The sequence below is a fragment of the Nerophis ophidion genome, linkage group LG02 (assembly GCF_033978795.1).
Source record: "Nerophis ophidion isolate RoL-2023_Sa linkage group LG02, RoL_Noph_v1.0, whole genome shotgun sequence".
NCBI lineage: Eukaryota > Metazoa > Chordata > Actinopteri > Syngnathiformes > Syngnathidae > Nerophis > Nerophis ophidion.
This window is the reverse complement of record NC_084612.1, coordinates 50,161,196-50,188,054: the sequence shown is the minus strand read 5'-3', so window position 1 is coordinate 50,188,054 and position 26,859 is coordinate 50,161,196. Positions and strand designations below refer to the sequence as shown.

At 37.5% G+C, this 26,859-nt stretch overlaps 1 protein-coding gene across 2 annotated transcripts in view; it reads right to left on the bottom strand.

Moving 5' to 3' along the window:
• The window catches only part of LOC133542060 (membrane-associated guanylate kinase, WW and PDZ domain-containing protein 3), a 418,319-nt gene that overhangs the window by 185,444 nt on the left and 206,016 nt on the right, over nucleotides 1-26,859 (bottom strand). For both annotated transcript variants that reach the window (XM_061885883.1, XM_061885890.1), the window contains exon 2: nucleotides 12,251-12,367. In XM_061885883.1, coding sequence (XP_061741867.1) covers nucleotides 12,251-12,367 — 117 coding nt within the window. The remainder of the gene's footprint in view (nucleotides 1-12,250; nucleotides 12,368-26,859) is intronic.

Sequence of the window (26,859 nt, the reverse complement as noted above, 5' to 3'; positions counted from 1 at the left end):
AGAAATATACATTATCAGTGTTCGTGATGTAGAAAAGTTACATCCATCCATCCATTTTCTACCGCGTATTCCCTTTCGGGGTCGCGGGGGGCACTGGCGCCTATCTCAGCTACAATCGGGCGGAAGGCAGGGTACACCCTGGACAAGTCGCCACCTCATCGCAGGGCCAACACAGATAGACAGACAACATTCACAATCAAATCAAATTAGCTTCATTGCATGGCCTCTTGACTTCATGTGAGTGATTATGATTGACAACACCTGTTGACTTCTCTGAGCCCATTTAAATACGGCTCATGTGATGCGGTCATCAGACTCGATTACAAACGCGACAAGGGGAAAGTCAAAGGAACTCGAAACATATCTGAAAAAACAAATCATTAACTTGAATAGGTCAGTATAGTCCATTGGAGCCATTTCAAAGCAGCTTTATGTCCCAAGAGCAACTGTGCAAAAAATTGTTTGTAAGTATAAAGTGCATGGCACAGTTTTGTCACTGCCACGATCAGGAAGAAAATGCAAGCTATCACCTGCTGCTGAGAGAAAATTGGTCAGTATAATCAAGTGTCAACCGAGAACCACCAAAAAGCAGTTTTGCATAGAATTGGAAGCTGCTGGAACACAAGTGTCAGTGTCCACAGTCAAGCGTGTTTTACATCGCCAATGACTGAGAGGCTACCATGCAAGAAGGAAGCCTTTGCTCTAGAAGCTACACCTTGAGTCTCGTCTAAAGTTTACTGATGATCACATGGACAAAGGTAAGACCTAATGGAGAAAAGTTATGTGGTCAGATGAAACACAAATGGAACTGTTTGGCCACAATACCCAGCAATATGTTTGGAGGAGAAAAGGTGAGGCCTTTAATCCCAGGAACACCACGCCAACCGTCAAACATGGTGGTGGTAGTATTATGTTCTGGGCCCGTTTTGATGCCAATGGAACTGACACTTTACAGAGAGTAAATGGGACAATGAAAAAGGAGGATTACCTCCAAATTCTTCAGGACAACCCAAAAATCATCAGCCCGGAGGTTGGGTCTTGGGCGGGGTTGGGTGTTCCAACAAGACAATGACCCCAAACACACGTCAAAAGTGGTAAAATAATGGCTAAATCAGGCTAGAATGAATGTTCCACCTCAACAACATGGAAGCAGACCGTGAGAGAACATCAGGGTGGATCATGCCCGGTTACAGTCCCAGCCCATTCTCACGTACCTCGGTGTGAAGCTTGACAGAACACTGACATTCAAACAACACCTGGAGAGTGCCAAGACAAAGACAAGTGCCTGTAACGCCCTAATACGCCGCCTAGTCGGCACCACATGGCGAGCCACGACAGGGACACTGGACATGTACACGCTGGCCCTGGTGTTCTCAGCCGCTGAGTACTGTAAAGAAGTTGGATGTCGCCCTCAACAGCGCCCTGCGGATCGTCTCCTAGTGCCTGCGAGGGACCCAAGTAAACCAACTGCTCGTCCTCGCTGTTATCGCCCCGGCAAACATCAGACGAGAAGCAGCCACGCTGGCCCTCTCCCGAAAAGCGCAGACCGGCAAATCCCACCTCCTCCATAAGATCGTCACAGAAACACCACGACGCGTGCGCCTTAAGTCAAGGCGCCCCTTTACCATGCAACCCCACGAGCTGCTCAGCACAACATCCGTTGATACTTCCAAGGCAACCTGGGTCAAGACAAGATGGAGAGAACAGTGGAAGTTAGCAGAACCATCTAGGCTGTACCACTACATTGATGACACCACAGACGTCTCCGGCCAGGAACTTCCCCGGAGGCATTGGATACCCCTCAACCGCTTGAGAACCGGCGTCGGACGCTACAGGGCAGCGATGAAGAGGTGGGGACTTGCGGATAGGGCCTCCTGTGAGTGTGGGGAGCCAGTCCAGACAGTAAAGCACAGAGTCACTAGTTGCCCTAAAAACCGGCCCCCGAATGGCGAACAAAGTTTGATTGACCTGGACGATGACAGGTTGACCTGGCTCGCCTCAACAGCGCTGCAACTCTACAAGAAGAAAGCTAAAATTAAGGTTTTAGAATGGCATTCCCAAAAGTCCTGACTTAAACCTGTGGACAATGCTGAAGAAACAAGTCCAGGTCAGAAAACCAACAAATTTAGCTGAACTGCACCAATTTTGTCAAGAGAAGTGGTTGAAAATTCAAGCAGAAGCTTGCCAAAAGCTTGTGGATGGCTACAAAAAGCGCCTTTTTGCAGTGAAACTTGCCAAGGGACATGTAAGCAAATATTTGTCACATCGCGGTGAGAGATTTCTTGTCTTGGTTTCTTCTGTCTTGTCCATTGCATGTTTTAGTTTGAAAAGTAACTCATCTCGTTTCAGATCACTTGCCCTTCCTTTTGTGTCATCAGTCTGACGTCATCAAAGACCCCTGATTGTTTCCACCTGTTCCCCATTACCCTCATGTGTTTTATAAGCCCACGCCTCCCTTTTGGTCTGTGCCAGATTGTCTCATTTATTTGTGCCTCTCTAGCTTCCTGTCCATGCTTTGCCTCGTCTCATGTTTGAATACCTTGATCCTGCATTACTTTGATATTTTGAGTTTTCTTTTTCTCCAGTGTAGAAGTTTCATTGCCATTTTTTTCCCCCTCCTGTTGGAGCGTTTTGTGTTTATAATAAGATTCATAGAATATACGGCGCCAAGTAAAGTTTGTCATGGTTTTGGGTTTTCCTCCTATCGGAGTGGTTTTCGGTTGTTTCTTTTTTTTTGGAACCTTTTACGCCGAGTAGTTTAGGTATAGCTTATCTGGAATTGCCCTGACTCTGGAGGTGACAGGAAGCTTTCAAAATAAATGCCGGTCGAATTATTCCCTACTCTGCATCTGAGTCCTATCTTTTGACCAAGCCTGACAATATTAACATTGCTGTGTGTATACCTTTGACCCAGTAAATTTGGTCGCATTTTCAGTAGACCCAAAATAAATTCATAAAAGAAGCAAACTTCATGAATGTTTTTTTTTGACCAACAAGTATGTGCTCCCATCACTCTATCACAAAAACATAAGAGTTGTAGAAATGATTGAAAACTCGAGATAGCCATGACATTATGTAAACTTATGACCATGACTGCATATATATATATATATATATATATATATATATATATATATATATATATATATATATGTAGCATTATTTTATTATGTTCCCAGTACAACATCCTCATTAAAAGTGCTGGGTTGAAAGAGTGACCTTTGTTTGGCAAATATTGCAAAGAAGTAACACTTTGATAGCAGAATTTCATATTCACGCATCACTTCCTTTGACGTCAACGTAGGTTTTATCCCAGCTGAGGCAACGCGGGCCGTAAATGTCCCACCAAATAAACGGTGACAGTAAAACAAGGTTGTCAAAGGGTAATTGAAACGCGGCGAGGAAGGTGACGGATGAGAACATGAGAGTGAGCGAGTGAATGATGGTGGTGGATTCATTAAGGTGGTGATTCAAGCAAGGAATGAAGAGTCGGGCGCGTGCGGCCCTGCCCCGTGGTGATGGACGCCGCCTCCGGGCCGTAAAACTTCAACAAGCGCCATAGTGGAACACGGGAAGGAGAACAGAAACACACGTTTGCATGTGCAAACGTGTGTTTCTGTTTGTGCGCCTTTGGGTAAGAAAACTCCACATAAACATTATTCATTTTCTTTGAAACACTAACAGGAGGTCCTTGTCCACCGCAAGAACTCTTCCAGGAACTTTCCCCTTTGTTTCCACCAAAAACTACCCGAGTAGATTTGGTTCTTCAGGAACCTTTAGGAGTTTATTGTTTATTATTTTTACAAACTTCATTTCGACACGCGAAGCTACGAGAAGTGGACGGACTCTTTTAAAATGCATTCATGGAGCAAGGACCTCAGCCGCTTACTACTCTGACTTTGTGGGATAAATGTGAAATAAAGGAGACAGCACACAAGTGTAACAAAGGTAAATAACAACAAACATGAACTATTTACTTTATTACATGTTGTAATAAAGCGACACTCCATTTGTTAATGCCGATGTGCTCATGTTGTCAGCGGGATTTATTGTTTGTATATTGTTATTTACAGATAACCACTGACATTCATTATTGATGTATTGTTATTTACTGATTAACGCTAACATTTATTATTTATATATTATTTACTGATAAACACCGACATATAATATTGACATATTGTTATTTATTGATAAACACTGACAAGTATTATTTATATATTGTTATTTACAGATAAACACTGACATATATTATTTATATATTGTCATTTACTGATAAACACTGATATTTATTATTTATATATTATTTAAAGATAAACACTGACATTACTTGTATATTATTTACTGATAAACACAAACACTTATTATGTATATATTGTTATTTAAAGTTAAACACTGAGATTTATTATTTATATATTGTTATTTACATATAAACACCGACATTTATAATTAATATCGTATTTACAGAAAACACTGACATTATTTATGTATTGTCATTTATAAACAGTAACATTTATTATCTATATATTGTTATTTACAGATAAACACTGACATGTATTATTTATACATTGTTACTTAAAGATAAACAACGGCATTTATAAATTTTATATTATTTACAGATAAACACTGACTTTTGTTATTTATATAAAAAAATCTGTATGTACAGATAAACAGTCACATATATTATGTATGTATAGTTATTTACAATTAATAAACAGACATTTATTATTTATATATTGTTTTTTACTGATAAACACTGACATGTATTATTTATATATTGTTATTTACAGATAAACACTGACATTATTTATATATTGTTATTTACAGATAAACACTGACATTTATTGTTTATATATTATTTACAGATAAACACTGACATTTGTTATTTATATATTGTGGTTTGCAGATAAACACTGACATGTATATATTGTTATTTACAAATAAACACCGGCACTATTTATATATTGTTATTTACAAATAAACACTGACATTCATTATTTGTATTTTGTTATCTACAGGTAAACACTGACATGTAATATTTATATATTGTTATTTACAGATACATGGCAACATTGATCTATATATTATATACAAATAAACACTGACATGTGTTTATTTATTATTCTACAGATAAACACTGATATTTGTTATTTATATATTATTTACAGATAAACACTGACATTTATGTATTGTTATTTACAGCTAAAAACTGACATTTATTATTTAAAATATTATTTACAAATAAACTGACATTATTATTTATATATTGTTATTTACAGATAAACACTGACATTTATTATTTAAATATTGTCATCTACAAATAAACACTGACATTTATTATTGAAATACTGTTATTTACAAGTTAACACTGACATTTATTATTTATATATTGGTATTTACAGATAAACACTGACAGTAATCAACTACATATTGTTATTTACAGATAAAGACTTACATTTACATATTGTTATTCACAGATAAACTCTGACATTTATATATTGTTATTTACAGATAAAAACTGACAATATTATTTATATATTGCTATTTACAGATAAACACTGACATTTATCATTTAAATATTGTCATTTCCAAATAAACACAGACATTTATTATTGACATACTGTTATTTACATATAAACATTGACATTTATTATTTATATTGGTATTTACGGGGGCTTCACGGTGGAGGAGGGGTTAGTGCGTCTGCCTCACAATACAAAGGTTCTGAGGAGTCAGGGTTCAATCCCGGGCTTGGGATCTTTCTGTGTGGGGTTTGCATGTCCTCCCCGTGAATGCGTGGGTTCCCTCCGGGTACTCCAGATTCCTCCCACTTCCAAAGAAATGCACCTGGGGATAGGTTGATTGGCAACACTAAATTGGCCCTAGTGTGTGAATGCGAGTGTGAATGTTGTCTGTCTATCTGTGTTGGCCCTGCCTTGTCCAGGGTGTACTCCGCCTTCCGCCCGATTGTAGCTGCAATAGGCACTAACGCCCCCCGCGACCCCAAAGGGAATAAGCGGTAGAAAATGGATGGATGTATGGATTGGTATTTACAGATAAACACTGACATGTATTATTTATATATTGTTACTTACAGATAAAGACTTACATTTAGATATTGTTATTTACAGATAAACACTGACATGTATTATTTATAGATATTTATTCACAGATAAACACTCACATTTAATATTTATATAGTATTTAGTAACATGCAAAGGTTTGTTTATTCCAGCAATTAGATTTACAAGGGGAGACTAAAATATGACATGCTTATAACATGCAACTTAAGATATTTCAAAAGTCCTTTTGATGATTTTGATGGTCATGTTTTGCAGTTTATGAAAACCTTGAATTAAAAATCTTAGAAAATGTTAGGTTTCTTAAAAGCTGTAAAAACTTAAGAACTATAATAGTTAGACTAAAACAATTTTTGCAGCACAAACGGACTCTAAACTGCAAATTTTTCCTATGCTTAGAACCTCGCGGCTTACATAACGGTGCTGCAAATTTATAGACGGACAGTTTTCACCACTTACAGTGACGCTGAAGAGCTGCGTTATTGTTTGTGCTACGGCGCCATCTTTTAGGCAAGTTCACTCACTGCAGGTTGAAAATGTACTTCCTGTTTTGTGCCTTGACTCAGAGGTATGTCAAGTTTAGTCTACCATTCGTCCATAACTTTTCTGTTCGAAAATGTTCTTCACTCATTGCTCCAAGCAACGTTTGTGAGTTTTACGATATAACTAAAACAATTCATACTTACTAAACCATCCCCTATAGGAGGTTTATGCATATTTGTATGTGCTATAATAATGTGATGAAGTTAGTGTCGTGAGCATGAGCTAATATGTTAACACGTTTATGAATGTCTGTGTTAGTATTATCAACTTACAACGGCATTTTTTTTGCATTGTTTCAGTTTCACAAATTCCTCAGTAAATTCACCAAAACGTCCCTGTGGAGTTATTGAGTCCGTTTAGCTGATTGGAAAACTAGCCTGCGCAGCTAGTGCGTCCATGACCATGACTTCTGTTTTGTTTGATCAGCCGTTTTACTGCCGTGTTACAGACACCGTTTTGGAAACAATTATGGTATGTAAATAAACATTTATAAAATATGTGTGTAAATAACACATTTCACAGTGTATATATATGTGACTTGTAGTCCGTGAGGCTAATATGTTGATTTTTCTTCGCTGACGACCATAATACAAATAGTTTGAAAACAAAAACAAAGCAAAGACACTGAATAGTTGTGTTATTGTTTGTGCTTTGCTGCCATCTTTTGGACGAGGTTGCACATTGCAGGTGCTGCGTTGCCCTTCTGTTTATACAACTTTGAACCGAAAGTAAAAGTGCCCTTCAGTGGGTTTGTGGTTAGAGTGTCCCCCCTGAGATCGGTAGGTCGTGAGTTCAAACCCCAGCCGATTCATACCAAAGATTATAAAAAATGGGACCCATTACCTCCCTGCTTGGCACTCAGCATCAAGGGTTGGAATTGGGGATTCCTATCGCTGCTGCTCACTGCTCCCCTCACTTCCCGGGGGGTCGAACAAGGTGATGAGTCAAATACAGAGGGTAAAACACCTAGTGTGTGTCACTATCAGTCCTGAGCGTTTCTAATTGTATGGACTCTTCATTCCTTGCTCCAGGCAAGGTTTGTGAGTTTTACAATATAACTAAAACAATTCTTACTTACGAAACCGTCCCATTTGTGATGTTTGTAGGTGTGTTTTCATGCATATGTGTACATGCTATAGTCATGTAATGAAGCTAGCGTCGTTAGCATAAGCTACTATGCTAACAAGGTATAACTAATAAGTTAAAGTTAAAGTACCATCGATTGTCATACACACACTAGTTTTTATTGAGGGCCCATGGCAGTTATGACTGCCATCAGAGGGCATCAGATTTCATTATTAATTATATGAATAGCTTTAAGGAGACATTTGATTCTGCAGTCAAAACTTTACATTCACAAAATGTTACTGTAAAATATAGTGGGGTTTTTTTTTACATATATTTTTTTACAACATTTTACGATAAATCTAAAAAAAGTACCACGGTTTTGATTTTGTTTTTTTACGGAAAAAGCTGGCAACTTGATTGCCAGAATTTTACTATTTAATATACATTGGTTTTCATCACAGGGACAAGCAGTAGAAAATAGATGGATGGATGGATTGTTTTCAACACAATATATTGTGAATTGAAAAACAGTACAAGTTCCTTTTTTTTTTTTTTGGCAACTTAGCTGCCAGTTTTTCTACCAAAAAAACAAATGTATTGTTTTACAGTAATACACCGTTAAAACAAAATATTACAGTAAAAATATGGCCGCTCGGTTAACAGAACGTTAATACAATTTTTATATATTTTTTTATTTTTTCATTTACAGTAGTATGCTGTAAAGAACACCATAAAATGTATTGACACTGTTTTTTATTAATTTGATGGGAAGTTTGCAGTAAAATTATAAGTCAAGCAGATATTTAAGTACTTATTTTTATTTAGACAAATAATATTTGGAAAGTATGATAATATGTAATATTTGTTGCAATATTGGATACTATTAAAATTCTAAATTCATGCGATTTCAAGCAGCACATATATTTTTTTCTGTCAAAATGAAAAAAAATCTACTACATTTAGTGAGAAAATATTAAGTACTTTATGGACATATTATAAATCCAGGTATTTGCGTTGAGTTTGACACCTAAAAGTACCAATGATTGTCACACACACACACTAGGTGTGGCGAAATTATTCTCTGCATTTGACCCATCACCCTTGATCAGTGAGCAACAGCCTGGGAATATTTTTTGGTGATTTAACCCCCAATTCCAACCCTTGATGCTGAGTGCCAAACAGGGGGTATGTAAATAAACATTCACAAACGTCTTAGTACCAGTCTATATCAATCAATAAATGATTATTTATACAGCCCTAAATCACTAGTGTCTCAAAATTGGTGGGTGCAGCTTATAACTCAGAAAATACGAAAAATATATTACGGAAACGTGAATGGACGTCGCAGTCACCGAGAGGAGAAGTGCAGCCTTTCTTTGTGCCATGGATCCGGGCTTTGATGGCTTGCAAAGTAAATAAGTTGCACGGGGGGTTAGAGAGACGTCCTTGCTCACGTTGCCATGGCGACAAAGTGTGTGTATGTGTGTGAGCGTCTTTCTCAGAGAGCGTGAGGGCGCACGCGTGTGTGTGTGTGTGTGTGTGTGTGTGTGTGTGTGTGTGTGTGTGTGTGTGTGTGTGTGTGTGTGTGTGTGCGCGTGTGTGTGTGTTGATGTTGCTGCATAATGCCAGAGACACGAAAGACTATACGAGGTGACAAAGCTTTTACAGCACAGGAATATATAGCAGTTGTTTCTAAGGCGCTGCCCAGAAGACATTCACACGCCTCCGTAGTCCCGTGTGCACATGTGCAAGTCCAAGGACAGGAGGCTTATCAAGAGTCCTTCATCTCAAGTGGACAAGGACTCAGTACAGTGGGGAAATTAATTCTGTTTTCCAGGGGTGTCAACAAAAAGAAAATCATTTTTGAAAGAACCGCAATTCTTGTAATAATACCAATATTTTGGTAGCAGTACTAAAATGTATTTTGATACTTTTCTAAATAAAGGGGACCACAAAAAAATGGCATTATTGGCTTTATTTTAAGAAAAAATCTTAGGTAACATGAAACATATGTTTAATATTGTAATTTTGTCCATAAATAAAATAGTGACCATACTAGACAACTTGTAAGTAAACAAGCAAAGATTCCCAATTAGTCTGCTGACATATTGTGTCATTTATCCACCTATTATTTTGTCAACATTATGAGGGACAAACTGTAAAAATTTATTATTAATCCACTTGTTCATTTACTGTTAATATCTGCTTATTTTCCGTTTCAACATGTTCTATCTACACTTCTGTTGAAATGTTATATTCACTTATTCTTCTCTTCTTTGATACGTTATATTAGTTTTGGATGATACCTCAAATGTAGGCATCGATCCAGTACCAAGGAGTTTAAAGATCATACATTGGTCATATTCATAGTCATTATGTGTCCACGGACATATTTACTTAGTTTATAAGCATAATATAAATTTTAAAAATATATATTTTGTGGAGACCCACTATCAGCAGAAAACATAAAAAATGAAACTCAGCAGCTGATATTGACAGTAAAAAGTTGTGGCAATTTTGGGATATGACATTAAAGCATAACTAAGCATGCATCAATATAGCTCTTCTCTCAAAGTAGGTGTACTGTCACCACCTATCACATCACATCCTGACTTATTTGGAGTTTATTGCTGTTTTCTTGTGTGTAGTGTTTTAGTGCTCGTCTTGCGCTCCTATTTTGGAGGCTTTATTTTGCCGGATGACGGTTATGGCATCATCTTACAATAGAAGGCTAATCTATCTACACAACAAACTCGTGAAAATATTGCTATTGTGTCACTGACACATTTCCAACGTACTGTTATTACTTATCATTTCATTGTCTCCTCCATTGCCATAAACAGTCACTGAGCCCGTCAATACAAGTAGTTTTTTGGAAAATTCTTCTTTTTGCGAAGGTTTGCAGTTGAAGCAGGACTCTTCTTTGCACACACTCGAAGCGACTTCCTCACAGTTATGTTACAAATCATGAACATTAACAGTAAGGCCCTTTTTAATTCAGATTAGGCTGAAAGTTAGTGTGCTGGTTAAGGCAAACATAAAACAAAAAACAATTTAAGTCATTAACCGACATTAACAGTAAAAAGTTGTTCTGACAATTGTGGGACATGACTTTAAAGCATGCATCAATATAGCTCTTGTCTCAAAGTAGGTGTACTGTCACCATCACGCCCTGACTTATTTGGAGTTTTTTGCTGTTTTCTTGCTTTCCGGCATACGTCACTTCCCCTTTCCCCGTTCATTAAAAAGACGGAAGTCAATGCTAACGCCTAGTGTCGCTGGAAAACTAAAATAAGGAGAAGAAGAACCTCCACGTGCAATTACTTCTATAATGGCCGAAGCTACAAAACAACCAAAGAAACGAAAAGTTTTGTCTGAGGAGACAAAAAAAAAGAAAAATGGAGCCTACCCATATAAAAGGACAGTCAAGGATCAACATTGGCCCGGCTTTCGTCGCTGGCGTGAGCTCAAAGAGGAGGGATTTCAAGCCGATGCTGCCTTGGCTCTGTTCCTGCTAAATTAGTAAGTGACTTTCCATGCTCAAATTCAAATGCTAATGCTAATGTTAGCTTTCGGAAATTTCCGTGATAGCAATAAATAGCCACTACTACTTTACTACTTCTTTGCTTGGGACCTGCATCCACCCCGATATATTTTTGGTAGTGGTCATGTTTGTTTCACAGTCAGGGCGCATTGGAATGCGCCCTCATCTTTGCGCTCTGCTTGTCACAATTCGGGACACGCACACGGCCGCGGACATCCAGGGACGTGCCATGAATTGATTAAGTATTACGATTTAGTGGTCAATTGTACGGAATATGTACTGTACTGTTCAATCTACTAATAAAAGTCTCAATCAAGTTTCAACCAATCAATCAAAGGTGTCGGTCGCGTCTCCGTCCTGCAGCAGCTGCCAGCTGCAATCATTCACCGGCAATCTGCACACCTGGCGCTATTTTCAAGAGTCTGCTATCCGTCGCCTGAACATAATCTTATGTTGATGTCCCGTAAGCTATCATCCTGCCCTAAGCAAACCTTGCGTCGCTCTCTGAGTTTCATTACGGTACCACAAAGCAATTGATTCCTACACATAGTCTTAAACCATACACACTCTTGGATTTGGACACACTCCATTCTCTATATATTATTGTTTAATTATCTTACATATATATATATATATATATATATATATATATATATATATATATATATATATAAAATAAATACATAGAGTTTGACTGCCCCCTTGTGGTTCTGTGCCGTCACAACTCCCCCAGCAAACACAACCGTTTGTAGAACAATCCAAAATAATTTTTTCATAGTGTCTGATATTTAACAACAGCATAGCCATTAGAGACAGAATATTTGTGACAATATTACAGTCAGTGTGACGCTAGATGCACTAGTCTTCATGGGAAACGTGGTCTTCTTCTGGCAAAACACTACCGCTTTGGTCCACTGGCGCCGCCAAAATCAAACAAAACTGAAAGTACTAAGGATTTAGCAGTGTTGTGTGAGGTGCTTGTGTATTTATAAGCAGACCAAGATGGTGTACTTACACGGGATGGTGCGCAGGTAGAGGTTGTCCCGTATGATCTGCTGGAGCTTGTGGTCCAGCGAGCCCTTCTGGAACTGCAGACTGAGGTAGTGGCGCAGGTCGGTGTTCAGGACTTTGCCTGCAACAGAAGGACAGGAGATGGTCAAATAATAGTATTTATTCCTTTGTTAGTAGAGTTTCTTATAAAAACAAAAACAATGGTACAGGAGGAAGCTCTCCAGAACAAGAACAATCTCATGGCAGGCGGATATCAAACATGCAGGTCAGGTTTTTGCTGCCCTGATCTCATTAAACAGAAACTTTTGCATTTAATCACAACGACCATTCTGATTGGATGAAGTCAACAGGATCAAAAGCCGGGCCACCTGTTACTTCCTCATGGTATTGGTCATCCTGAATGGTAGTTTGACACCGGTAACAATAATTAAGTGAAATGAATATGTCTGATATTGTTACATAACACACCTGTAGGTGGCAGTAATGAAGACTATTATCTATCTTTTGTTTCCTGTGAGTTGTTCGACCTTATGGCGTCCTCGTAAATTAAAACATTTAAAATCAAAACTTGAGGTTTATGAATGTTTTAGATAGAAGTAACGTTAATAGATTTTAATGACCTTTTGAAATCGTGTTTAAAACATTTTATGACATTTTGGGAGAATTTTTTTTACATTTTTAGGCCTTAAATCGGGGTGACCTGGAGGCCGCACTGGGCCTCCAGGTCACCCCGATTTAAAGTTAAGCCCAGTGCATATACACACATACATATATATATATATATATATATATATATATATATATATATATATATTAGGGGTGGGCAAATTAATGTGTTAATTACGAGTTAACTCATCAATCTATTAACGCCAACAATTATTTTATCGCACATTTGCGTATGTTGTTTACATGCTATTATTTTGTTAACGCCTTTTCTTAGCAAGATGGCGACGCCCGGACAAGCTCCGGCGTCGAGGGGCTCTTGGTAAAGATGGAACATTTGTCAAAAATACCGGACAATCCTGCAAATTTAATGGCTGGCTTACAGCGTGGTCACTCCGGGATCACTTACGACCGCCAGACAATTCTGAATGTGGATGGATCGGGCCGTTTTGGACTGAAAGAAGCGTGCTTGCTAGACCGGCTAGCTAGCATGGGAATACTTTGCCAGCTACATCCACCGGCCTGTGAAGCAGCGGAGTATATGTGTTGTCTGTCTATTTATGAATAATGCAGACGAGGAGAGTTGGCTGAGTTCTTAACGTTTGCTTTCAGAGCGTGCATATCACATCTTACAAGATGCCGTCATGGCGACACAACCTATACCGGGCTACCGCGCATGCTCGTCACTCCTGTTGCATGCTGGGTAGGGTAGTTCTTTTTTTCCCTGGCTCATAACATCACTATATAGTCCAAAGTATATGCGTTCAGTTTATCAAAGCACCAAGCAAACAATCGGAAAATTCCCATCATATCAATTCCTAGATATGGTCATAATTATTTTAAGTGCACTACGCAGAATAAACACAACATTATTAATATTGCTATTACGGATAATTTGATATATATATATATATATATATATATATATATATATATATACATATATATATTAGGGGTGGGCAAATTAATGCGTAAATTATGAGTTAACTCATCAATCTATTAACGCCAACAATTATTTTATCGCACATTTGCGTATGTTATTTACATGCTTTTATTTTGTTAACGCCTTTTCTTAACAAGATGGCGTCGCCCGGCGTCGAGGGGCTCTTGGTAAAGATGCAACATTAGGCAAAAATACCGGACAATTCTGCAAATTTCCTGGCTGGCTTACAGCGTGGTCACTCTGGGATCACTTACGACCGCCAGACAATTCTGGATGTGGATAGATCGGGCCGTTTTGGACTGAATGACGCGTGCTTGCTAGACCGGCTAGCTAGCATGGGAATACTTTGCCGGCTACATCCAGCGGCCTGTGAAGCAGCGGAGTATATGTGTTGTCTGTCTATTTATGAATAATGCAGACGAGGAGTGTTGGCTGAGTTCTTAACGTTTGCTTTCAGAGCGTGCATATCACAACATACAAGATGCCGTCATGGCGACACACAACCTATACAGGGCTACCGCGCATGCTCGTCACTCCTGTTGCATGCTGGGTAAGGTAGTTCTTTTTTTCCCTGGCTCATAACATCACAATATAGTATACCATGTATATGCGTTCAGTTTATCAAAGCACCAAACAAACAATCGGAAAATTCCCATCATATCAACTCCTAGATATGGTCATAATTATTTTAAGTGCACTACGCAGAATAAACACAACATTATTAATATTGCTATTACGGATAATTTGATATATATATATATATATATATATATATATATATATATATATATATATATATATATATATATATATTAGGGGTGGGCAAATTAATGCGTAAATTATGAGTTAACTCATCAATCTATTAACGCCAACAATTATTTTATCGCACATTTGCGTATGTTATTTACATGCTTTTATTTTGTTAACGCCTTTTCTTAACAAGATGGCGTCGCCCGGCGTCGAGGGGCTCTTGGTAAAGATGCAACATTAGGCAAAAATACCGGACAATTCTGCAAATTTCCTGGCTGGCTTACAGCGTGGTCACTCTGGGATCACTTACGACCGCCAGACAATTCTGAATGTGGATAGATCGGGCCGTTTTGGACTGAATGACGCGTGCTTGCTAGACCGGCTAGCTAGCATGGGAATACATTGCCGGCTACATCCAGCGGCCTGTGAAGCATGTGTTGTCTGTCTATTTATGAATAATGCAGACGAGGAGTGTTGTTTGAGTTCTTAACGTTTGCTTTCAGAGCGTGCATATCACAACATACAAGATGCCGTCATGGCGACACAACCTATACCAGGCTACCGCGCATGCTCGTCACTCCTGTTGCATGCTGGGTAGGGTAGTTATTTTATTCCCTGGCTCATAAAATCAAACAATCAGAAAATTCCCATCATATCAATTCCTAGATATGGTCATAATTATTTTAAGTGCACTACGCAGAATAAACAACATTATTAATATTGCTACCACGGATAATTTGATCAAAAATTCCCTAAAACAGCCCACTACCTATAATATATATTTTTTTAAACATAAGATCCCTGATAAAAAAAATGTTTCAGCTGTTACCTCAGAAATTGCCTGTTCAGATGTTATGATTGTGGCTCAGAGATTTGTATGTAGATTATATTTATTTTCCATAACAAACAGGATAACTTAAATACCCTGGCAGTGGCAATAAGCTTAAATGTTTGTATTTACATTTTTTGAGTTGATTTTCATAAAATATGCTATTTAACTGCTACTGTTTAACAAGGACTGATTTAAATTGTGTTTGCACAACAAATGTTTTGGCGCTTTTGTTCATGTGGGGGAATATTCCAATAAAGGTGCACTACACACTACTTTTGAATTCATTATTGGGCTTTGCGTATACAATGCAGTTAATCGCGATTAATCTGAGAAATAGTGCGATTGACTTCGATTAAAATTTTTAATCGTTGCCCAGCCCTAGTATATATATATATATATATATATATATATATATATATATATATATATATATATATATATATATATATATATATATATATATATATATATATATATATATATATATATATATATATATATATAGACATCCCTGCCCTACATTCTTTATTTTCATCTACATTCTGGGTGTCTGGTTCAGTAGAAGAATGTAAAATTTCATTCCGTTTTTTAAGGCAGTCCGTCATAACATTTTTAGCATTCAATCAGACCTTACTGTGAGGTTTGGTATTAGTGTTCCTAAAAATAGATATACCTGACCCAGACACATTTCTTCTCTGAATTTGCCCCCCCGAGTCAAAATAATTGCCCAGGCCTGATGTAGTATATTAATCAATCAATCAAAGTTTATTTCCAGTCGTGATCAAAAGTTTACATACACTTATAAGGAACATAATGTCATGTCTGTCTTGAATTTCTAATCACTTCTACAACTTTTATTTTTTGTGATAGAGTGATTGGAGCTCAAAATACATTCATGAAGTTTGGTTCTTTTATGAATTTATTATGGGTCTACTGAACGTGTAACCAAATGTGCTGGGTCAAAAGTATGCATACAGCAATGCAAAGATTTGGTTACATGTACCTTGGCAAGTTTCACGGCAATAAAGCGCTTTTGGTAGCCATCCAGAAGCTTCTGCTTGAAATTTTGACCACTCCTCTTGACAATATTGGAGCAGTCGAGCTAAATCCTACCCCTTTTCTTTTACATAACAGTTGCTAAAACTTTTGTTCACTTCCTTTTCTAAATGTATTTACAATATACTCCATAAGTATCACAATAAAAAAAGATATATAAATAATTGGTGAAGTAAGTGATAGTCCATATCAGTGGTTCCCAACCTTTTTGTATCCGCGGCCCGGGGGGAATCCATTTTTTTTTTTTTTTTTTTTTTTTTTTTTCCCTTTTGTCATGAAAAAGGGAAGTTTTTGTCATGAAAAAGGGAGGTTTTTGTGGCTGGGGCACTAATTGTAAGTGTATATTGCATTTTTATGTTGATTTGATTAAAAAAAAAAAAAAAAACCTAAAACAAAAATATATATATATTTTTTTTTATTTAAATAAAAATTAATTTAAAAAAATTCTGCGGCCCGGTGGTTGGGGACCTCTGGTCCATATGATGAGATAAGTAAGGTTATTTTGAGAATGAAAGAATGGATAAATGAATAAATTCAGAATGTTTATCATGATTATTTTTCTTTGTACTTTGTAAACACTTTAAGTTTGAAAAAATTCCTGAAATGAATCATATTAGTACATTATTTGATTGCTTTGCTTAAGCCATTCCATATTTTAATTCCACAAACAGATATACTGAAGGTCTTAAGTGTTGTACGTGCGTACAAATGTTTTAAATTAAATTTTTTCTAAGATTATATTTCTCCTCTTTTGTTGAAAAGAATTGTTGTATATTTTTGGGTAGCTGGTTATAGTTTGCTTTGTGTATAATTTTAGCTGTTTGCAAATTCACTATGTCATGAAATTTCAGTATCTTTGATTCAATAAATAAAGGATTTGTATGTTCTCTATATCCAACATTATGTATTATTCTAACTGATCTTTTTTGTAACACTGTTAGTGAATGGAGTGTACTTTTGTAATTATTTCCCCATATTTCTACACAGTAACTCATATATGGTAACACTAGTGAGCAGTAAAGAATATGAAGTGATTTTTGGTCTAGAACATATTTAGCTTTATTCATTATTGACATGTTTCTTGCCTCTTTATGATGTATATTAGCAAGAAACACGTCAATAATGAATACAGCTAAATATGTTCTAGACCAAAAATCACTTCATATTCTCTACTGCTCACTAGTGTTACCATATCTGAGTTACTGTGTAGAAATATGGGGAAATAATTACAAAAGTACACTTCATTCACTAACAGTGTTACAAAAAAGATCAGTTAGAATAATGCATAATGTTGGATATAAAAATGGTAAATAGATGGTAAATTGGTTATACTTGTATAGGTACTCAAAGCGCTTTGACACAATTTCCACATTCACACACACATTCTTTCACACACAGATGGCGGGAGCTGCCATGCAAGGCCCTAACCACAACCCATCAGGAGCAAGGGTGAAGTGTCTTGCTCAAGGACACAACGGACATGACTAGGTTGGTAGTAGGTGGGGATTGAACCAGAAACCCTTAAGGCCAGTCTACCGACTGCGCCATGGCGTCCCCAACAGGAACTAAAGGAGTCCAAAACTAACAGAACATAACAAAAACATGATCCGGACCAAGGATCATGACAACCGCCACCATGCCTGACGGTAGGTGTGGTGTTCCTGGGATTAAAGGCCTCACCTTTTCTCCTCCAAACATATCGCTGGGTATTGTGGCCAAACAGCTCCATTTTTGTTTCATCAGACCACAGATATTTCCTCCAGAAGATAGTACTTTATTAGATAGTGCTTTATTGATTCCTTCGGGAGAGTTCCTTCAGGAAAATTTAAATTAATTATTAATATAAGAAGGTCTTATATTTGTCCATGTGAGATGAAACAAAAATTAAGCTTTATGAATGTTTATTGTAACCAACAAGTATGTGCTCTAATCACTCTATCTAAAAAAAAAAAAAAAAGAGTTGTAGAAATGATTGGAAACTCAAGACAGCCATGACATTATGTTCTTTACAAGTTTGATTACGACTGTATATAGCAATTAATGGCAAGTGTCTCAAAGGGCTGCACAAGCTACAACATAGTATACAAGTGTATTGTACTTACACATAGTCCACGTGACTCCTGGGCGCAGTCTCCAGCCCGCCTGACAAACGTTCCGCCGATGACGCAAAACCGCGGCGGCCTCAAAAGCCTCCACAAGAACTCCGAAACGCCTTTTTTGAGAAAACAAAAGTGAGTCGGCGCAAAAGTTTCTGCGAGGCATCAGAAAAGTCTTCCTCAGAAACACGGTGACGAGGAGGAGATCTTTGGCGTCGGCTCGCCCCGTTTTCAGCGCCTGACAGGAAGCAGACAGCCCACTTTGAAGCGCTCGACTTCACAGACTCCCTTTCTTTTTCCTTCGCCACTCTTCACCCCTATTCTTCTTCTCCTCCCCTCCCGGACCGGCACGGCTCAGCGTGACTCCACAGCCACGCCATCAAGGCATCTCAGCGGGACTTAAGAGGAGATCTTGCTACTGTAGCTGTACTGCACGTGCTGATGAAAACAGCGCATAGAATAATGATGAGCTTTGGGAATACTTCAGTCGGCGCTCTCAACCTTCAAATCCTCTTTCTGCCTCCTCGTCTCGCCGCGTGAACCAAAAATCAGGCCATTATTTAAGCAAATCCTATTAGCCCCCCAAGTTTGGGAGGCCAAATGCCCCTGTCGTCCCCGGCTTCTGAAGCCTACGTGCCCGCGAGGCAGAACTTCCACGGAGTTCTTAATCACAGCCGGTCAAATGGATCAGGGCCAAATCTGGCTACTTCCTCGCAACGCTGGCCCAGAATTGCCGTCTTTGTTGCGGTTCACACGTGGGACTTGGTGCGGAAACAGAGCTGTCTCATCCAAAGTCCGCTTCACGTCGCTAAAAACTTACTCTTTTCAGAGCGCGGTCCCGGAAGCGGCCTGAAGGGAAATCTGTGAAGGGTTGATGTGAGGCTAACCACTTTGATCCAGTTTCTGTCCACAGGAGACATTTGGCGGGTTAAACATGTGTCATCAAAACTCGCCACGTCACTCTCCACATTCTGATGGAGACTACGGCCTCAATTTGCAAAAAAATACCTGGCTTTTTCGGACTATAAGGCACACTTAAAATCCTTTCATCGTCCTAAAAATGGACAGTGCGCCTTATAACACGGTGTTAATTCTGGTTGTGCTTACCGACCTCAGCAATTTGGTACAAGGTGTAACAATAAGTGTGACCAGTAGGTGGCAGTCACACATAAAAAAAGACGATGACTGCAGGCTGACGTCTGTTCAATTAATGATGCTAGCAAGGACAGGTAAGAAAGCAAGACCAAAATGTTGATGTTTCATTGAAAATAGTACACACGGCGCACAAAAATCGGTTTGAGTTTGGTGAAGTACGAACCATATACACTTATACATTTATATACACGTATATGAACAAGTTCCCTTGTGGATTAATAAAGTTTGTCTAAGTCTATACGTTATATATGCATCCATCCATCCATCCATCCATTTTCTACCACTTATTCCCTTTGGGGTAGCGGGGGCACTGGTGCCTATCTTCAGCAACAATCAGGCGGAAGGTGGCGTACACCCTGGACATCGCATGTATATATGTACATATATATATATATATATATATACACATGTATGTATATATATATATGAAATGTACACACATACATGTATTTATATATATATATATATATATATATATATATAATGTACACACATATATATATATATATATGTATATATATATATATATATATATATATATATATATATATATACATCAATATGTACATAAATATATACTTATATACTTATATATACTTAAACACACATATATATTGTGTAAATATATAAATATATATGTATAAATATATACGCACACACAAAACACGCACGCACGCAAACACATACACACAGAAACATACAAACACAATTGTGTTAGATGTAAATATGAACGGAATACAATTATTTGCAAATCATTTTCAATGCATATTCAGTTGAATATGCTACAAAGACAACTGTTTTGATGTTCAAACTTGTAAACATTTTATTTTGGCAAATACTCATTAACTTTAGAATTTGATGCCAGCAACACATGACAACAACGTTGGCAAAGGGTGGCAATAAATACTGATAAAGTTGAGGTATGCTCATCAAACACTTACTTGGAACATCCCACAGGTGTGCAGGCTAATTGGGAACATATGGGTGCCATCATTGGGTATAAAAACAGTTTCCCAAAAAATGCTCAGTCTTTCACAAGAAAGGATGGGGCGAGGTACACCCCTTTGTCCACAACTGTGTGAGCAAATAGTAAAACAGTTCAAGAACAACATTTCTCAAAGTGCAATTGCAAGAAATTTAAGGATTTCAACATCTACGGTCCATAATATCATCATAAGGTCCAGAGAATCTGGAGAAATCACTCCATGTAAGCGGCATGGCCAGAAACCAACATTGAATGACCGTGACCTTCGATCCCTCAGATGGCACTGTATCAAAAACCGACATCAATCTCTAAAGGATATCACCACATGGGTTCAGGAACACTTCATAAAACCACTGTCACTAAATACAGTTTGTCGCTACATCTGTAATTGCAAGTAAAAGCTCTACTATGCAAAGTGAAAGCCATTTATCAACAACATCTAGAAATGCCGCCGGCTTCTCTGGGCCTGAGATCATCTAAGATGGACTGATGCAAAGTGGAAAAGTGTTCTGTTGTCTGACGAGTCCACATTTAAATTTGTTTTTGGAAATATGCGACATCGTGTCATCCAGACCAAAGGGGAAGCAAACCATCCAGACTGTTGTGGACACAAATATCAAAAGCCAGCATCTGTGATGGTATGGGGGTGCATTAGTGCCAAAGGCATGGGTAACTTACACATCTGTGAAGGCACCAATAATGCTGAAAGGTACACACAGGTTTTGGAACAACATATGCTGCCATCTATGCGCCGTCTTTTTCATGGACGCCCCTGCTTATTTCAGCGAGACAATGCCAAACCACATCCAGCACGTGTTACAACAACGTGGCTTCATAAAAAAAAGAGTGCGGGTACTTTCCTGACCCGCCTGCAGTCCAGACCTGTCTCCCATCGAAAATGTGTGGCGCAATATAAAGTGTAAAATATGAGAGCGGAGACCCCAGACTGTTGAACGACTGAAACTCTACATGAAACAAGAATGGGAAAGAATTCCACTTTCAAAGCTTCAACAATTTGTTTCCTCAGTTCCCAAACGTTTATTTAGTGTTGTTCAAAGAAAAGGTGATGTAACACAGTGGTGAACATGCCCTTTCCCAACTATTTGGCACATGTTGCAGCCATGAAATTCTAAGTTAATTATTATTTGCAAAAAATAAATAAAGTTTGTGATTTTGAACATCAAATATGATGTCTTTGTAGTGCTTTCAATTGAATATGAGTTGAAAACGTTTTGCAAATCATTGTATTCTGTTTATATTTGCATCTAACACAATTTCCCAACTCATATGGAAACAGGGTTTGTATATATACGGTATAATATATTTGTAGACACACACAGACACACACACAAACACACACGCACACACACACACACACACACACACACACACACACACACACACACACATTCTGTATGTGTACAACAACAAATCTATACACAGGCCGGAGGGACAGCGATTAAGTCCCGGCAGACTAGCCGAACCCCTAACCCCCACATGTCCGGCCATGTACCCATCAATCCATTTACTACAGCTTGTCCCATTCGGGGTCGAGGGGGGTGCTAGAGCCTATCTCAGCTGCATTTGGCAGAAGGTGGGGTAGACCCTGATATATATATATATATATATATATATATATATGTGTGTCTTGATTGGATTATCCAGAGAATAATGCTCGATACCGTGGTAGAGCGCAATATGTAGGTGTGAGGGGTTCCCTCAATCATCGGGAGATTTCTCCTGATGATTGAGGGAACCCCTCATGAAACAGTTCTGTAGAGATGAAGTAGTCTTGTGATTTTTCCCACACCTACATATATATATATATATATATATATATATATATATATATATATATATATATATATATATATATATATATATATATATATATAAATAATATATATATATATATATATATATATATCCCATCCATTTTCTACCGCTTATTGCCTTTTGGGGTCGCGGGGGGCGCTATATATGTGTATATTTATATTTATATATACATATGTATATTTATATATTGTATATACAAGAGAGAAATGCATTTTATTTGCTGCAATGGAGGTGATTATTATTAGCTTAGGGGAGCGGCTCCTCACTGTGTATGGATACAAATTAATAGCTAACCCTAACCCAAAACTCAATCTGTAATGCCGATCACATACTTTTCCCCAACATTGCCATATCATTAATATAGCTTTGTGCCTTGACACGATAAGATACGTGTTCGCCTAAACCATCACGACTGAGACGGACAGACAAAAAGTTGTGCAACGTGTCGCCTAAGCAAATAGTAGCAGACAGTGTTTAGTCGCCAAAAAGTGGCGGTGAGAGAGTGGTGCATGCTAAAAAATCCGCTGGCACTGCTGCAACGTGTTGTTTGTGTTTGCCGTGTCCTGTCAGGGAGCGTTAGTGACTCTGTCACATCACACTAGGGTCGGCCTCCTCCCTGCAGATAACGCCACTATTGTACCTGCCATCATTTGACTCACTGGATGGAATGTTACCTTATGCCCGTCTAAAGCAGACTCCTTTGGAGCGTTTGTCCCGGGGGCCAACACGCGCTTCTCAACAATGAGGGAATGGTTGTATAAGAGAGCTTGGGTACACACGTCTGACTAAAACAACATCTGATTCCCTCGCCTCCCTTACCAAGCCAGATGTTTGTAATTATTCATGTATGATTCCACAACTGAATTATCTCTCTGTTGTTGGAAATGACACATTGTGCAAACGTGACGATGAATAGCAAATAGCTTCTAAATAGAGATGCTAGGACTCCATTAGCTTGATTAAATTATGAGGAATGACATTGATTAGTTGATTGATTTCTCAATTTAATGGAGAAACTTGGAGCTCACCAGGAATGATGTCATTCTGTGCCTTTTTTAGGCAGCAAATGACCGACTAATATAGTGCAGCCAGGTACTGCACTCTATTGCTTGATACAATTCCAAACAATCGACAGAAAAAGGTGACTAAATAAATTATGTAAAAGTTAAAAATGAAAAATAAAATTTAAAATTCAAATAATGAAATACATGTTAATGATTCAATTGTATTATTGCATCCATCTCCATGGTAACACAAGTACCGTTCTTGTCACCCTGCAGGCAACCTCCTTTTGAAGACCAAATGCACTTTTTGGGAATTCTGCCTGTCATCCACAATCATTATGACGGACAAGAAACTGTCTTTTTTTAATTTTAAAGATAAACAATTTTTCCACAAATTACGGCTAACATTGCAGGTAGTAGGAGTCCCCAATGAGCATATCATATTATATATATATATATATATATATATATATATATATATATACACACACATATACATATATATATATATATATATATATATATATATACACATATACATATATATATATATATATATATATATATATATATGAATACATGTATAAATATAAACACATACATACAATAATATACATACATTCATGCATATATCTATATATACAAGCCCCGTTTCCTTATGAGTTGGGAAATTGTGTTAGATGTAAATTCAAACGGAATACAATGATTTGCTAATTATTTTCAACCCATATTCAGTTGAATATGCTACAAAGACAACATATTTGATGTTTAAACTGATAAACATGTTGGTGTGCAGAATAATTGGGAAGAGGTGGGTGCCATGAATGGGGATAGAGACAGCTTCCCAAAAAATGGTCAGTCTTTCACAAGAAAGGATGGGGCGAGGTACACCCCTTTGTCCACAACTACGTAAGCAAATAGTCAAAGAGTTTAAGAACAACATTTCTCAAAGTGCATTTGCAAGAAAATTAGAGATTTCAACATCTACAGTCCATAATATCATCAAAAGGTCCAGCGAATCTGGAGAAATTATTCCACGTTCGCGGCAAGGCCGGAAACCAACATTGAATGACCGTGACCTTTGATCCCTCAGACGGCACTGTATCAAAAACCAATATCAATCTCAGGAACACATCAGAAAACCACTGTCACTAAATACAGTTAATTGCTACATCTGTAAGTGCAAATTAAAGTTATACTATAAAAAGCGAAAGCCATTTATCAATAACATCCAAAAACGGCGCCGGCTTCTCTGGGCCCGAAATCATCCAAGATGGACTGATGCAAAGTGGAAAAGTGTTCTTTGGTTAGACGAGTCCGCAATTCAAATTTTTGGGGGAAATATTCGACATCGTGTCATCCGGACCAAAGGGGAAGCGAACCATCCAGACTGTGATCGACGCAAAGTTCAAAAGCCAGCATCTGTGATGGTATGGGAGTGCATTAGTACCCAAGGCATGGGTAACTTACACATCTGTGAAGGCACCATTATTGCTGAAAGGTACACACAGGTTTTGGAACAACATATGCTGCCATCTAAGAGCCGTCTTTTTCATGGACGCCCCGGCTTATTTCAGCAAGACAATGCCAAGCCACATTCAGCATATGTTACAACAGCGTGACTTTGTGAAAAAAAGAGTGCAGGTACTTTCTTGGCCCGCCTGCAGTCCAGACCTGTCTCCCATCAAAAAAATGTGTTGCGCATTATGAAGCATAAAATACGACAGCGGAGACACCGGACTGTTAAACAACTGAAACTCTACATAAAACAAGAATGAAAAAGAATTCCACTTTCAAAGCTTCAACAATTAGTTTCCTCAGTTCCCAAACATTTATTGAGTGTTGTTTAAAGAAAAGGTGATGTAACACAGTGGTGAACATGCCCTTTCCCAACTACTTTGGCACGTGTTGCAGCCATGAGTTTGAACATCAAATACGTTGTCTTTGTAGCATATTCAACTGAATATGGGTTGAAAATGAATTGTAAATCATTGTATTCCGTTTATATTTACATCTAACACAATTCCCCAACTCATATGGAAACGGGATTTGTATATATATATATACATGTATATACATATTATATATATATATATATATATATATATATATATATATATATATATATATATATATATATATATATATATATATATATATATATGGGGTGTTGGAAAAAATCGATTCCAATACGAATCGCGATTATCACGTTGTGCGATTCAGAATCTATTGTCATTTATTTTATTTTTTTTTTATCAATTCAACAAACCAATACACAACACTATGATAACAATCCAATCCAATTCCAAAAACAAACCTGACCCAGCAACACTCAGAACTGCAATAAACAGAGCAATTGAGAGGAGACACAAACACGACACAGAACAAACCAAAAGTAGTGAAACGAAAATGAATATTATCAACAACAGTATCAATATTAGTTGTAATTTCAGCATAGCAGTGATTAAAAATCCCTCATTGACATTATCTTTCGACATTTATAAAAATAAAAAAAAAAGAACAATAGTGTCACAGTGGCTTACACTTGCATCGCATCTCATAAGCTTGACAACACACTATGTCCAATGTTTTCACAAACATTAAATAAGTCATATTTTTGGTTTGTTTAATAGTTAAAACAAATTTACATTATTGCAATCAGTTGATAAAACATTGTCCTTTACAATTATAAAGGCTTTTAAAAAAAAAAAAAATCTACTACTCTGGTAGCATGTCAGCAGACTTGGGTAGATCCTGCTGAAATCCTATGTGTTGAATGAATACAGAATCGTTTCGAATCAGAAAAATATCATTTTTGAATCGAGAATCGCATTGAATTGAAAAAATGTATATATATTCTAATCGCGACCCCAAGAATCGATATTGTATCAAATCGTGGAACACCCAAAGATACGCAGCCCTAATATATATATATATATATATATATATATATATATACAGTATGTACACATACTTATATACATATATATTGTAAACATGCATATAGACATATATATGCATCCATTCATCCATTTTCTACCGCTTGTCCCTTTCAGGGTTGCAGGGGGTGCTCGAGCCTATCTCAGCTGCATTCGGGTGGTAGACGGGGTACACCCTGGACAAGTTGTAACCTGACCACAGGGCCTATACGTATACATACATGCATATATATATATATATATATATATATATATATATATATATATATATATATATATATATATATATGTATGTATGTATACACACACATATATATATGTATATATTAGGGGTGGGCAATTTAATGCGTTAAT